This window comes from Anastrepha ludens, chromosome X (genome assembly GCF_028408465.1).
Source record: "Anastrepha ludens isolate Willacy chromosome X, idAnaLude1.1, whole genome shotgun sequence".
Classification (NCBI taxonomy): domain Eukaryota; kingdom Metazoa; phylum Arthropoda; class Insecta; order Diptera; family Tephritidae; genus Anastrepha; species Anastrepha ludens.
This window is the reverse complement of record NC_071503.1, coordinates 81,680,058-81,696,961: the sequence shown is the minus strand read 5'-3', so window position 1 is coordinate 81,696,961 and position 16,904 is coordinate 81,680,058. Positions and strand designations below refer to the sequence as shown.

Below are 16,904 nucleotides of genomic sequence, written 5' to 3'. Positions count from 1 at the left end.
TGTAAGAATGTATCCATTCAAAGACAATAAATAAATAAATAAATAAATAAAATAAATAATGGTCGTGGACAGGAAGGATATTCCGTCCAGGCCACGAGCAAGGGTTTGGTAACCTTCAACCGTCGAAGACCCGGAAGAGATTATGAAGCTCATTCGGGTCTGCAATCCGGATATCCCAACGCAGGAGTGAAGGTATGTCAAAACACTTACCAACAAAAACAGCGTGAAAGAATCGAAAGAACAGAAGCGCGCCACCATGCAGGCTCTCCTGCTCCTCACAGAAAACTCAATTGAACCGTTAGCGAAATGCGATGGGCAATTGAGATACGGTTTTGTAAAGGTGAAGCTTCACATTTATAAAACCTACACGGATGCAATTGAGTTCCTCACCACGAAGGAAAGTGCAAAGCTCATGAGCGAACTAGAACCCATGAGCGAAACCGAGCCAATGAGCGAAGACGACCATCCCACCGAAGAAGAATACACCTCTTCAGGCTCAGAAATGGGCTTAGGGAGGTTGTACTTCGAACGGGAGGGTAAGTATTCCGTACAACAGCGTAAGTATTCCGAAAGGGAACTTTTATGCGAAAACAAAGAAGACCCAGACATAACGCTAACAGCTGATGCATCTTCTGCAGATAAACCTACATCATTGTAAGGAAGCCTGCCTTGCCCTCCTGGATCGTCTGGCAGAAGATCAGCCGGATGTAGTCCTCATCCAGGAACCCTGGGTACGGAATGGCGAAATCTGCGGTCTGAGGACATGAGGTTATAAAGTATACAAGACCAATTGTGAAGGTACTAAAAGAGCATGCATAATTGCAAAAGCACATCTTAACATATTTATGATTCAAAATTTCAGTAACGCAGATACTACGACGGTTAGCTGGGAAGTGAGCGGAAGCAACATCTGGCTAACCTCGTTCTATTTTGCCGGAGACGACACAGGTCCACTGCCGTCGCCGCTAATAAGAAGCCTTGTGGAAGACTGCAAAGCACACAACCGCAAACTAGTCCTAGGAGGTGATGAAGTAAAAATTGACGTAGGCATTGATGGGCTTAAGTTGTATAACAGTTCAAGTAAAGTTTTGTGGCCCATCCTTGGGGCAATCGTTGGCTTTCCAAACGAGTACCCTTTTACCATTGCTTGCTTTTCTGGGACGGAAAAACCGTGGAACGTCAATGATTACTTAAAAGATTTTTGTGAGGAAGTAATTTATTTGAAAGAAAACGGACTTCAAGTGGGATCAAATCCCATAAAGAAAAAGTTTGATATCCGTTTATTTTGCTGTGATACACCTGCCCGTGCCTTTGTCACAGGTGTACAGTCTCACAATGGTAAAAATAGTTGCTCAAAGTGTGATCAAGTAGGAAGTTATGTAAATAAAAGGATTTGCTTTTCGAAAAAAGTTCATAACCTACGCTCTGATGTTTCTTTTAAATATAGAGCAGAACCGGCACATCATAGTTCTACTTTTAGAACTTGCGAAAGCATTTTAGAAAAATCAGGTTTTAAAATGGTGTCGCAATTTCCACTTGATCCAATGCACCTAGTCGATCTTGGTGTAACTAAAAAGTTGACTCAGTTGTTAATGAAGAGAGCTAATATCACTAAAATTAATGAAAAAATTAATTTTTTGTCAAAATATGTTCCTACAGATTTTGGTCACGTGTGCAGGGATTTCAATGAAATCAATAATTGGAAATCGACGGAATACAGACAATTTTTATTGTATATTGGAATTTTTGTATTAAAAGACTGTATTGGTAGTGATTTTTACTTTCTCTTCCTCCTATTGCACACTGGAATACGGCTATTATCAAGCCAAAAATCATTAAAAACTGAAGCAGACGTAGCACAGAATATTTTGCAGGAGTTTGTTCATTTGTTTGGGCAAATCTTTGGTGACTATTTAGTTAGTTATAATGTGCATGGGTAGTTGCACATAACAGATTGTGCTAGGCAGTATGGAACTCTTGATAGTTTTTCGGCATATAAGTTTGAAAACTATATGCAATATTTAAAGAAAATCGTTAAAAAGCCAAACAAAATTCTTGAGCAAATACATTTTAGGCTAGAAGAAGGAAATGATGTCGAGAATATTTCAAAAATTGGTGCTTTCAAAATTGATCACAAAAAAGAAAAAGATTCCTACTGTTTTAGCAGAAAAGTTGTGCCTGTCAAAATAATAGGTATAGGTGATTATTTAATAGGATACAGTTTTGGCAAATTAGAAAACTATTTTGACCAACCGGTACAATCTTCTCCGGCACTAGGTATAATACTAGGTGATCAATTAGGTAATGAAGAAATAAAAATACCCAAAGAGGACATTGCATACAAATACTTTTGCATACCCCATGAAGGCAAACACTTACTTATACCAGTTCTGCATCACCTTTTCCACGTTTTTGAAAATTAGATTTAACATTTAAAATATTAAGAAATTTGATACTGCTGTTTTTTTATGCTATTATTACAGATATGGAGTTTTTGTTCAGCGAAGAAAGCATTGGCATTGAGGCTCAGCAGCCAGTTGGCGACAAGGGTATTTTAAATGCATATATATATATATTATATTTATATTGTTAATTTAAACTTAAATTTTTAATTTTTCCCAGCAGTTGAGGAATTGTAAAAAACGGTTTTAACAAACCAAGCAAAATTATTGGAAAACCAGAAAATAGTTATGGACCAATTCTTTCATTTCGGCAAGCGACTAACTAATTTAGAAAACATATTTAATGAAAATGTACGTATTTAGCGGCATACCACTGTCGTATCAAACTATTTATTTACATTCTTATTTTGATAACTATACAGAAAATCGAAGCCAGTGAGCAGCTAACACAATTTAAGACGGTGCGTGAATGTAAGGTCCTACTCCGCAGGATTCATCATTCTGTTTGTAAAATGACTGGAGAAGAAGTGGATGAAATTCAAACGGAAATATCGTCCACATTACCATTGCAAACGCTAGCTGCAGCTGAAGAATTTGAAAAAAAGCTGCTGCAACAACAATATCTTGAGGCAATGGTTAGTAAAAAAATAATTTCTTCGTTCTTGTCTAATAGATGTTTTTGTTTTAATTTTTAGAAAACTTTACTTTTGAAAATTAAGGGTCCTGAAACGACTGTTGACGATTTGCTTCGTCAACTTTATAGTAATGAAATGTTGTCGCTTTGCAACTGGGATGGTAGGGCAACAATGAAGCATTGTCCCAATATTCTCTTGTTTCGGACATACTTTTTGGTAGGTAAATTTGTACTTTCTTTTGTTTTTGGTTATTCACTTTATTTAAAATTGTAATATGGTAAATAACTAGTTCTAAAATTTTGCACAAAAATTAAAAAAAAAATTAACATATATACATATATACACCGCATCTATAACATTGTATCTGTTTTCTTGTTTCAGATATTTTTCAGCTATGCGGACGAGCAACTTACGAGAAGAACATTCGTAGGTCAATTGAGCTTAGTCACCACCGTTTTAAGCAGCGAAATTATCGGCAGCGGAATTTAAATAAGAAATAATATTTAACACTTAATATATATAAAAAAGTTATATGTAAATAAATTATTAATTAGAACTAAAAAAAATGTAAAATTAACTATTAATCAATGAATGTATTTACCTTTTGCCTTCAAATATTACAGTTTATACTATTTTCACACTAATTTTGCCTTAATATAATTTTTTAAATATAATTATAATATATATAAAGAAGTAGGTATACTAATAACTAGTAAATAAATAAATTACTAATCAAAAATACTAATCAAATTAAATGTAAACGTACTTTTGTTATTAAAATAGTTTCGTGAAAACACAGTTTCTTAAATATAAGTGTAAATATATTAATAGAGTTAAATAAATGTTATTTACGTTATATTTGTCGTCAATTTGTAAAAGAAAACCATTAAACTAAAACAAAATGAAATAAATATAAAAAAAAAAAAATTTGTTTGTGACTCGAACCGGGGATTTTGGATTGGAAAGTTGCATTGCTAGCCGCTCGGCTATCGCGCTATGCTGCCGGCGCTGGCCTAAAAGTTATTTTGTTCGTCGCTACGTTTATATGAAACTGGCACTGGCAAACGAATCCATATGTATGAAAGGGATAAAAAATCACACGTACACAAAATTTTTGGCACGATTTTCCCAACGCTTTTAACAAAGTGATTGTAAAGGGGCGTGGTTAGTGATAGTTTAACGACCACGCGTGGCGGTTACGTGAAGGGTAACCTGACCGCCACTCTTCTTGCTGGGAAACTTTCAACTAACGCAGAATATGTGCATATAAAAGTGCGAATCGAATAAATGAGTGATTTAGATAACTTCATTAATAATTGTAAATTAGCGCAACCGTGAAAGATGTGTTGAGTATGCGGTACATAGTCTCAGGTTTGACTCAGGTTTAAATCCTGTACACAGTTTTATGCTCGATATTTTTATTTCATTTTTTATATTTGATTTAATTAGAATTGATTTAAAATAGTGTATTCAGGTTTTTCTAATACCTGTTATTTAGAAATTTATTTTCTATATAACGTTATTCATACTTCTTTTGAATTAATTTATATGTAAAACAGCCATAAAGGGAATCATATGAATATGCATTCCTATATTTAATCTCTTCAGTCAAATCTGAATACTTACATACACATATTGATGAGAAAATATTCTAATATCCATGGATGCATCCAGAAAGCCAAACGCGCATACACGCATATGTATACAAATATATACAAACCTTCAACGAACGCAAAATGTATGCATATAAAAAACAGCAACTGCGACCGTCTTCTTGTCCGTCAGTGAAAAGATGGGATATGTATACCCTATGAGCAAAAAGAACCGGGAAGGTGAAATTGACTGTTTCCTTCGATTGCCAAGGCATAGTCCACCATGAGTACCTTCCATCGGGCCAAACATTCAAAATAGAGAATATTATTTATCCGTTTTGAAACCTTAGAGAGATGCTGTGTGTTGGAAACCCCCGGAAATGTGAGCAAACAATTCTCAGATTTTGCATGATGATAACGCGCCATCGCACTGATCAAAGAGAATACAAATCGGCCTGCCGGGGGTGTTTGGAGGACTGGGTTAAACGTTGGCACATGTATGTTGCTTCAGACGGGTCATATTTTGAAGGAGATAATATAAATTTGCCTTAAATTTAACTCAGTTTTGTTTAATTTAAACATTCCCGGTACTTTCTGATCATAAGGTACATATATGCGGCTTTGCGGACAGCAATGTGTGATTCGCTGGAAGTCGCATTAACTCGCGACTGTCGCACAGTTAGAAGACATATTTACATATGTACATATAAGGGTGCATACATACATACGGAGCCGCGGCCACTCGACATGACAAAAATTTAAGATTTATGAAATATTGGCAAATAATTCCACGCGAAATATTCCAATATTGACTATTTTCGAATGGTCGCGAAAATTGGCATATGGGCGGCTCGTTTTATGAATGAAATTGAAATATGAACTCGAACTTATGAATGAACTTTTTGTTTTTGTTCTAAATTGTTCAGCGCCGTCGCTGATAGAATCATGGCCGCTGCGACTGCGTCTACGAATGTATTTTGTTTTTGTAGTCGCTAGGCTTAGATTTTAGCTTTGGGCGACATGCGCATGTGAGGTATGTATGTGTTTTTGTTGTGTTCTAGAACATTTTAGAATGTGTGGTGGCAAAGCGGCCATCGCGTTGTGCTTGCTGTTGCTTTTGCGTCTATCAAAGTATTGTGTTTTTGTAAGTACAATATTAGGAATATCGACTGGTGAAAGACAAAAGTACACGGAAGCAAGAAGGGAGCGCTGTGCTCGCGCATATGTATATGTATGCTTGAATGTATGAACGTGCATGGATGTAGTAACATATGAATACAATTATTTTGTAGGAAGTTTAGAAGGCAAGTAGGTATATATGTATGTATGTATATAGCTAGGACATAAAGTCGGTATATATGCATACATAGAGCAGAATTGTTTTTGCACTTGTTAGGAAGAAGCTCGTTCACTAGTGCGTATGTGTATTTGATTTCTTGTAAGAATGTGATGTGGTATGACATGTGTACATACATAAGTCAAGGTTATTTGGGCATACTTGCATATGTGATATGATGTTCTTGCGCTTGTGCATTATTGTTTTTCATATACAAATGTACATACATACATATGTATGTAAATGCTGTCGAATACATAAACTATAAATTGACATACAATATAAAATAAGTGTTGATTTATCTTAAACCGTTCTTTTTTTCTGGATGCAAATACCTCCTATTGACATGTACATACATATTATGTACTTATGTATATTTCATATACCATCATTTATTTACATATAAAGTATACGTTCATTTATGTACATATGTGTGTAATGAAAAACTTCATGAATTACTTTCAGAACTTTATTAAAATTTATTCGCGTCGCGCGCATGCACAAAACCTTTTGTTCACAGGCGCATAAATAAACGCTCTGCGTATTTATCCTCCCCACGTGACTCACCATCAATTCTCGGCACATATTTTTTTTTTTTTCGTTTTCACATTTTTTTTTTTTAATGTAATCGTAAAAAAATTTGTAATACATTTTATGTATCCGCTTATCATTTCAAAAGTAACAAAATGGTCAAAAAATAAGCATTCGAAGAAATAAACGCACCGCCTATTTTTCCTCGCCACATGTTAGACTCGAGTTCAATTCCCGGCGCAAACTTTTTTTTATAAATTTTTTTTTTTAAATCGTTTTTTTTTTAATGTAATTGAAAAAAAAAATGATGTAATAAATTTTACGTATTCGCTTATTATTTCAAAAATACGAAAATAGTATAAATTTAATTGGTTTAATGTCGAGGTGAGAAATGTGTTGTGTGTTGAGGTGAAAGATATGTGGTGTTTCTAATTTTTGTGTGGGCAAAAGTCAGTGAGGTGTCTATAAACTCGGTGTGCTAAATGACCTTATTACAAATCTTTCAAATCTCAATTGTACTAAAAAAAGCTCACAGTAACATTTGCACCTTCTCATTGCATTAACATTCTCTGGTACTACTACGATAAAGGCAAAAATGCATCTCATGCTGCCTATAAAATTTGTGCAGTTTATGGACCCGATACAGTTTCCATTTCCACCGCACAACGATGGTTTCAACGTTTTCGTTCTGGTGCAGAGGTGATCGAAGATGCGCCACGGTCTGGAAGGCCTGTCGTCAAAAATTGCGATAAAATCGCTGAATTGATCGAAAGAGACCGGCATAGTAGCAGCCGTAGCATCGGTCAAGAGCTGGGCACGAGTCATCAAACCGTTATAAACCATTTGAACAACCTTGGATTCAAAAAGACAACCTATTATGCAATCACACTATTGAAATCCATTACTGATTTTTTTTCGCGCTTACTCTCGGCAAAATGTTTCCGCGCTAACAGACAGCTGATGCCCGTGCATCAGCTGCGCGAGCGGTCTGAGCTTGGTTACATTTCGAGAGCCGGACCCTGTATTTATTAGTATTTTTAATTCTAGATCACAATTATTTTAATACCGCGACCGGTATGGCAGGAAAGTGTATTGATGTTGATTCAGCATCGCCATCAACATCAGTAATCTAAGCTTCATCTCCGTCAGTTGCTCTACCCCAGTCACAGCAACCTAATGGAAAAAAACGTGGCAGAAGTGCTGAGGTATAGAATGGAGGAGCCATCAATCTCTTCAAAAGAAGATGTATTGAGAAGGAAAACAAATCCAACAACTCAGCGGACTCATTGGGGAAAATGATTGGCGGAATGGTTTCTAAAATGAGTACAGCTAACCAAGCCCGGGCCATGTAGCAAATATTGGGGGTAAGATTTGAGATAGAGTGTTATATTGTAATATCTTCCGTTATTCCCTTAAGGGGTTATACGCAGTTATGAAGCAAATAAAAGACGGGTTGTCAAGGATTTATCCTGAAGAAACTTCAGAATATTTTAATTTGAAAATTTTTGGCGGTTATAAAAGCATCCTTCAAGAACGTAACAAATTTTTTTATTTATGAAAATGTTGATTATAGAGCGCGCTGCAGGCGATTTCTCGAACCTCCTTTAAAAAAAGACGATTTACGGTGTACATCGTAACTCAGGATTGGATTATCTGAAATCAAAAAACCAAACAAATTTTGTTAGTATATTAGATTATCTAGTAATTAATCGTTCGGCTAATCAAAATAGTGAATTTTCACAAATTGGCAGCTTTTAAAAGAAATGATTTCGATTTTTACGTTAAAATTTGGCCGTAAATTGATTATAAAATGGAAAATAAGTATCAGATTTACAAAAGGAACGATTAATTACTAGAAAATGTATCTTTAAAGACTGAGTTAAAACGGTTGATCAAACAAGCCGTTTTCGAGATATCGTGTACACCGACTTGAAAAATGCCGTTTTGAAAAAAACACGTTTAAAGTTTCAATACCTACCTTAAAACGTGCCGAGGCATCTCTACATATTTAGGTATAACTCCGAAAGTATTGCTTAGATCTACTTCAAATTTCGTGCGTATACTTTTGAATATATGTACATTACAAAAATGTAATAAGAAAAAATCGATTATTTTGAAAGTCATAACTGCGTACATATAACCCCTTAACACAAGCCAATATAATATAAATACTAATATACATATAGTACGTACATAAATATGTACTTCTCACATTAATTTACTACTTTATTTTTACATAAATGCAGTTCCAAGAACTGTTTACCCATTTATTTAGTTCGCTATTAATAATTTGCATTTCCGTTCCCACTAACTAAAATTCAACTCGAATATTTAATTTAACACAGACGGCTTTGTTAAGAAAAAAGTTAATAAGTGTTCAATAAAAGTATAAGTTGCATTATTGCAGTTTTAATAAAGCAATTCTTTGGAATTGCTTAATTCCAGATGGCACATGACGGAAACGCAAGTTTAGTTAAATTATAATATGTATGTATCATATGTAAGTTATGTACGTATGTTAGGCTGGCGAAAATCCTCCACTGAACCCTCCCCGAGGGTGCCAGCTGGTAATAAGTACCAGAGTTTTCCTATTTTCAGGAGGTACTTAGCTAAGTTAAGGGTACTATGGGTAGGGTTCGATACTCCTCAATAGTACAGCACTACTCAAGGTACTTTTAACGTGGTCGGGGGTGAAGGGCTGGATTAAGGTGTGATGCGAGCCGTGCCGAGAATCTGTCAGGCTTGAGGTCCTTCTAATAAATAACCAAGTCTCGAACGGAGCTTACGGATAACTGGCGTCCTCCGTAATAACTAGCCTTACTCGTGTAGTTCGGAGCTATGCACGGGCGGACATCCTTTCTCCGACACTCGTGGGTCCAAAAATGCAGAGTCCTAATTCAAAAACAAACAAAAAAAGGAGATCGGTCCTCCTTCTAATAGACCGACAGGAACAAACAGTTCCGCAATAAAAGCAACGGTCGCACTGAGCTCGAAGAAAACGCCATCCATCGGCTTAATAAGTCGATCGAAACATACAGCGACAGTCTCAGCGAAAGCGAGGCCAGTTGCCACACAATCAGAACTGGACACAGGTCCAAGTACAAGTAGAGGTGCACTAGCCCGGCAGTCAACTGCGATTCAGCCCCCAAAAACGGTCCCGACCGGAAGCACTGCTACTGCTAGCTCCGGTACCGAAGGATGACCGCTTGTGAGGGTGGTAGACCCAGCGAAAGCGAGCTACCAGGATCGCAGAAACGCAGCTAGGCTCCTAAGGAGGGTGCACGAAACTCACCCAAAGGAAGGTGAAATGTCACAGGAGTTGAAAGAGGCGATTGAAAGAGCGAATGCGATCATTCCTGATTTCAACCCCGACTTCAAACCAATACAATCGGCTCCAAAACGACAGCGGTCCTTGGAGGATAATAAGCCAAGCGCAAAAAGGCACAAATCAATGGGCGTGACGCCCAGAAGATCATTTGCAGAGGTTGCAAAAGACCGCTTTATCATAGGAGTCCTGGACGAGAACTATCCTGAAGGTACGATCCCCAAGGCCCAATGGAAATGGATCGAGGCCGAGCTAACGAAAGTGGCACTGAAGGTTATTCTGGAGAACCCCGGCCCCCCCTGCGTGCGAAGACTTAGGCTGGCACCAAGGCCAGATAAAAATAATAGCGTGCGACGATGAGAGATCGGTTCAGCTGCATAAAGAGGCCATCTCCAAAGTCGGCGAAGTGTACCCAAATGCCAAGCTAATTTCTTCGATTGTGAAATTTTTGATCTCAATTTGTACGATGTTTTCCGTAAAGACCGTGACCCTGTCAAATCTGGATGTTCCAGAGGAGGTGGTGTTCTCATTGCTGTTCGGAGAAAATTTCGGGCATCATTGGTTACTCTTACCAATTCTGACACACTCATTGATCAGCTTTGTGTACGTGTTTATGGCTCATCTGGAACAGTTTATGTGTGTGGATCCTACATTCCGCCGAATAGTCCGGATCATTTATACTTTGCACATTCTGACAATGTTGTGTCATTAGCATCAAGCATAGCTGGTGACAGTCATCTTTGTGTCCTTGGTGATTTTAATTTATGTCGTCTGAGTTGGTCCCCACTTAGAAACTCGGCTGCTTTTATGGCTTCTAATGTAAATTCTTCAGCCGAAATTCATGTCATTGATAGCTTTTTAAGCATTGATTTATCACAAATTAATGGTTTTTATAACAGCCTTAATAGAATCCTAGATCTAGTGTTCATTTCAAATAACATCAACTACACGTTGTCGGAAGGCATTGCTCCCATATCTTTAACTGATAAACATCATGTTCCTCTCTCTCTTGAGTTGGAATTTTATGAGTTTTCTGAGGTATCCGATGAGCCTAACATCAAATTCAACTACAACTTATGTGACTTCTCAATTTTAAACGAAATTTTATTAAGTATTGACTGGGATAATGCCTTCCACGACAATGATGTTACCTCTTGTTTTCATTTTTTTAAGACTAAGGTTTCTGAGCTGTGTCTGAAGCACATTCCTGTTTATCGTAAGAAAGTATATAAGTCACCTTGGCATACCAAACGGCTTAGGCATCTAAAGAATCTAAAAAACAAATTTTCTAAACTGTATAAAAGGTCTGGAGACCCAATGCACTTCTCAAAATTTCAATGCCATTTAAAAGAGTTTAACTGTTTGAACAAGTTCTTATATAGAAATTACATCTTGAATTTCGAAAACACTATTATTTCGGATTCGAAGGCCTTTTGGCAATTCATCAAATCAAAAAAGTCTTGCTCAATGGTGCCAAACAATGTTTTTTATAATGGTAAATATGCAAATTCTGCCATAGAATCTGCCAATTTATTTGCTGACTTTTTCTGCTCTAATTTTGAACCCGACTTAGACTCCGATTCTAGTTTACCCTCTAATAGTTTTTCACCTCTCAATTTTGGGACTTTGTGCCTATCTGTTACTGATGTCGTCAAGGGTATTATGAAGCTTAAGTCTACAACGAAAACTGACTCGGATGGCCTTTCGGGCATTTTGCTGAAGAATTGCTTGTGTCTTGCTGAGCCTCTCACAATTATATTCAATAAATCGTTGTCCTCTGGTATCTTTGTTGACGACTGGAAATTTACTTCCGTTACGCCTATATTTAAGAGTGGAAATAAAAACGATGTTAGCAACTACAGACCGATTTCGAAGCTTTCGTCTGTCTCAAAACTTTTTGAGATAACAGTGAATGAAAAGTTATATTTTGCTGTCAAAGGCCTAATATCTACCAACCAGCATGGTTTTGTTGCAAGTCGCTCCACTGTCACTAACTTGTCTATTTTCAATGATTACTGCATTTCAGCCTTCCAGAACAGATCTCAAGTTGATGCAATTTACACAGACTTCTCTAAAGCGTTTGACAAAGTATCGCACCGGATACTCTTGTCGAAGCTTGCATCATTGGGTATACACTCCACGTTTTTGTCATGGATCAAATCATATTTGTCCAACAGGCACTGCGTTGTAGCCGTTGATAATACGACATCCCGTGCATTTATTGCATCCTCTGGTGTCCCACAGGGAAGTATTCTAGGACCCCTCCTCTTTATACTTTTTATTAACGATATTGGTTCTTGCTTTTCGTTTGCAGACCACTTGTTGTATGCTGATGATCTTAAAATATTTGCGGTGATTAACAGTGTTAGGGACTCTGAAAAGTTGCAAACCGACTTGCACAATGTTCGGAACTGGTGCTATTTAAACCGTTTGTCACTAAATATTAGCAAATGCTTTCACGTAAAATATGCTAAATCAAACAATACTTTGCATACTTCGTATAATATTGCTGGCTTACCTTTGCAATCCGTTGAGGAAATTAAAGACTTAGGCGTTATTTTCGACTCTAAGCTGAATTTCACCAGCCATGTTAACCACGTCATAAGACGATCATATGCGATGCTAGCATTCGTTCGCCGTAATTGTTCTGCATTTACCAACCCACACACTCTCAAAACATTGTATTGTGCTTTTGTTAGATCAAGATTAGAGTATGCCGCTATTATTTGGAGACCGTACCAAATAGGTCTGTCTAATCGGATTGAGAGAGTTCAGAAAGTCTTTCTTCGTTTTGCGCTCCGATCTTTAAACTTTTCTGAACCTGTTCCATCGTACCGCTCTCGATGTTTATTAATTGACTTAAAACCACTTGATAGCAGACGATCTATTCTATCGTGCTCATTTATTATTCGCATCATTTCTGGATCTATTGATTGTCCTTCCCTTTTAAGTAAAATTCAATTTAATATACCCAGTATGAGGCTCCGACAGTATGAAACCTTTAAAATTGGCTTCTCGAGAACCAACTATGGGGTGAATGCTCCGATTCCTAGGACATGTGCAGATTTAAATATGTTTTTCAATTCTTCTGGTGCTGATTTTACATGGCCGTATGGCATCTTAGTCAATCATCTTAAATCGTTCTTTTCTTAGTATACTACTAAACTATTGTACATTAGCTTAATATAGTCTGTAAGAATGTATCCATTCAAAGACAATAAATAAATAAATAAATAAATAAAATAAATAATGGTCGTGGACAGGAAGGATATTCCGTCCAGGCCACGAGCAAGGGTTTGGTAACCTTCAACCGTCGAAGACCCGGAAGAGATTATGAAGCTCATTCGGGTCTGCAATCCGGATATCCCAACGCAGGAGTGAAGGTATGTCAAAACACTTACCAACAAAAACAGCGTGAAAGAATCGAAAGAACAGAAGCGCGCCACCATGCAGGCTCTCCTGCTCCTCACAGAAAACTCAATTGAACCGTTAGCGAAATGCGATGGGCAATTGAGATACGGTTTTGTAAAGGTGAAGCTTCACATTTATAAAACCTACACGGATGCAATTGAGTTCCTCACCACGAAGGAAAGTGCAAAGCTCATGAGCGAACTAGAACCCATGAGCGAAACCGAGCCAATGAGCGAAGACGACCATCCCACCGAAGAAGAATACACCTCTTCAGGCTCAGAAATGGGCTTAGGGAGGTTGTACTTCGAACGGGAGGGTAAGTATTCCGTACAACAGCGTAAGTATTCCGAAAGGGAACTTTTATGCGAAAACAAAGAAGACCCAGACATAACGCTAACAGCTGATGCATCTTCTGCAGATAAACCTACATCATTGTAAGGAAGCCTGCCTTGCCCTCCTGGATCGTCTGGCAGAAGATCAGCCGGATGTAGTCCTCATCCAGGAACCCTGGGTACGGAATGGCGAAATCTGCGGTCTGAGGACATGAGGTTATAAAGTATACAAGACCAATTGTGAAGGTACTAAAAGAGCATGCATAATTGCAAAAGCACATCTTAACATATTTATGATTCAAAATTTCAGTAACGCAGATACTACGACGGTTAGCTGGGAAGTGAGCGGAAGCAACATCTGGCTAACCTCGTTCTATTTTGCCGGAGACGACACAGGTCCACTGCCGTCGCCGCTAATAAGAAGCCTTGTGGAAGACTGCAAAGCACACAACCGCAAACTAGTCCTAGGAGGTGATGAAGTAAAAATTGACGTAGGCATTGATGGGCTTAAGTTGTATAACAGTTCAAGTAAAGTTTTGTGGCCCATCCTTGGGGCAATCGTTGGCTTTCCAAACGAGTACCCTTTTACCATTGCTTGCTTTTCTGGGACGGAAAAACCGTGGAACGTCAATGATTACTTAAAAGATTTTTGTGAGGAAGTAATTTATTTGAAAGAAAACGGACTTCAAGTGGGATCAAATCCCATAAAGAAAAAGTTTGATATCCGTTTATTTTGCTGTGATACACCTGCCCGTGCCTTTGTCACAGGTGTACAGTCTCACAATGGTAAAAATAGTTGCTCAAAGTGTGATCAAGTAGGAAGTTATGTAAATAAAAGGATTTGCTTTTCGAAAAAAGTTCATAACCTACGCTCTGATGTTTCTTTTAAATATAGAGCAGAACCGGCACATCATAGTTCTACTTTTAGAACTTGCGAAAGCATTTTAGAAAAATCAGGTTTTAAAATGGTGTCGCAATTTCCACTTGATCCAATGCACCTAGTCGATCTTGGTGTAACTAAAAAGTTGACTCAGTTGTTAATGAAGAGAGCTAATATCACTAAAATTAATGAAAAAATTAATTTTTTGTCAAAATATGTTCCTACAGATTTTGGTCACGTGTGCAGGGATTTCAATGAAATCAATAATTGGAAATCGACGGAATACAGACAATTTTTATTGTATATTGGAATTTTTGTATTAAAAGACTGTATTGGTAGTGATTTTTACTTTCTCTTCCTCCTATTGCACACTGGAATACGGCTATTATCAAGCCAAAAATCATTAAAAACTGAAGCAGACGTAGCACAGAATATTTTGCAGGAGTTTGTTCATTTGTTTGGGCAAATCTTTGGTGACTATTTAGTTAGTTATAATGTGCATGGGTAGTTGCACATAACAGATTGTGCTAGGCAGTATGGAACTCTTGATAGTTTTTCGGCATATAAGTTTGAAAACTATATGCAATATTTAAAGAAAATCGTTAAAAAGCCAAACAAAATTCTTGAACAAATACATTTTAGGCTAGAAGAAGGAAATGATGTCGAGAATATTTCAAAAATTGGTGCTTTCAAAATTGATCACAAAAAAGAAAAAGATTCCTACTGTTTTAGCAGAAAAGTTGTGCCTGTCAAAATAATAGGTATAGGTGATTATTTAATAGGATACAGTTTTGGCAAATTAGAAAACTATTTTGACCAACCGGTACAATCTTCTCCGGCACTAGGTATAATACTAGGTGATCAATTAGGTAATGAAGAAATAAAAATACCCAAAGAGGACATTGCATACAAATACTTTTGCATACCCCATGAAGGCAAACACTTACTTATACCAGTTCTGCATCACCTTTTCCACGTTTTTGAAAATTAGATTTAACATTTAAAATATTAAGAAATTTGATACTGCTGTTTTTTTATGCTATTATTACAGATATGGAGTTTTTGTTCAGCGAAGAAAGCATTGGCATTGAGGCTCAGCAGCCAGTTGGCGACAAGGGTATTTTAAATGCATATATATATATATTATATTTATATTGTTAATTTAAACTTAAATTTCTAATTTTTCCCAGCAGTTGAGGAATTGTAAAAAACGGTTTTAACAAACCAAGCAAAATTATTGGAAAACCAGAAAATAGTTATGGACCAATTCTTTCATTTCGGCAAGCGACTAACTAATTTAGAAAACATATTTAATGAAAATGTACGTATTTAGCGGCATACCACTGTCGTATCAAACTATTTATTTACATTCTTATTTTGATAACTATACAGAAAATCGAAGCCAGTGAGCAGCTAACACAATTTAAGACGGTGCGTGAATGTAAGGTCCTACTCCGCAGGATTCATCATTCTGTTTGTAAAATGACTGGAGAAGAAGTGGATGAAATTCAAACGGAAATATCGTCCACATTACCATTGCAAACGCTAGCTGCAGCTGAAGAATTTGAAAAAAAGCTGCTGCAACAACAATATCTTGAGGCAATGGTTAGTAAAAAAATAATTTCTTCGTTCTTGTCTAATAGATGTTTTTGTTTTAATTTTTAGAAAACTTTACTTTTGAAAATTAAGGGTCCTGAAACGACTGTTGACGATTTGCTTCGTCAACTTTATAGTAATGAAATGTTGTCGCTTTGCAACTGGGATGGTAGGGCAACAATGAAGCATTGTCCCAATATTCTCTTGTTTCGGACATACTTTTTGGTAGGTAAATTTGTACTTTCTTTTGTTTTTGGTTATTCACTTTATTTAAAATTGTAATATGGTAAATAACTAGTTCTAAAATTTTGCACAAAAATTAAAAAAAAAATTAACATATATACATATATACACCGCATCTATAACATTGTATCTGTTTTCTTGTTTCAGATATTTTTCAGCTATGCGGACGAGCAACTTACGAGAAGAACATTCGTAGGTCAATTGAGCTTAGTCACCACCGTTTTAAGCAGCGAAATTATCGGCAGCGGAATTTAAATAAGAAATAATATTTAACACTTAATATATATAAAAAAGTTATATGTAAATAAATTATTAATTAGAACTAAAAAAAAATGTAAAATTAACTATTAATCAATGAATGTATTTACCTTTTGCCTTCAAATATTACAGTTTATACTATTTTCACACTAATTTTGCCTTAATATAATTTTTTAAATATAATTATAATATATATAAAGAAGTAGGTATACTAATAACTAGTAAATAAATAAATTACTAATCAAAAATACTAATCAAATTAAATGTAAACGTACTTTTGTTATTAAAATAGTTTCGTGAAAACACAGTTTCTTAAATATAAGTGTAAATATATTAATAGAGTTAAATAAATGTTATTTACGT

General features: G+C 36.3%; 2 protein-coding genes across 2 annotated transcripts; both read left to right on the top strand.

Annotated features, from left to right (window-relative positions):
- Positions 1-1,023: 1,023 nt before the first annotated feature.
- LOC128870482 (uncharacterized) lies at positions 1,024-3,588 on the top strand. The gene is made up of 5 exons (XM_054113163.1): positions 1,024-2,549; positions 2,626-2,753; positions 2,825-3,037; positions 3,098-3,253; positions 3,419-3,588. The coding sequence occupies exons 2-5, from the start codon at positions 2,691-2,693 to the stop codon at positions 3,524-3,526; spliced, it is 540 nt and encodes a 179-aa protein (XP_053969138.1). The 5' UTR covers positions 1,024-2,549; positions 2,626-2,690; the 3' UTR covers positions 3,527-3,588.
- An 11,612-nt stretch (positions 3,589-15,200) lies between these two features.
- On the top strand, positions 15,201-16,544 carry LOC128869665 (uncharacterized). Its single transcript, XM_054112248.1, has 5 exons — positions 15,201-15,561; positions 15,638-15,765; positions 15,837-16,049; positions 16,110-16,265; positions 16,431-16,544. The coding sequence occupies exons 2-5, from the start codon at positions 15,703-15,705 to the stop codon at positions 16,536-16,538; spliced, it is 540 nt and encodes a 179-aa protein (XP_053968223.1). The 5' UTR covers positions 15,201-15,561; positions 15,638-15,702; the 3' UTR covers positions 16,539-16,544.
- The last annotated feature ends 360 nt before the right edge of the window (positions 16,545-16,904 follow it).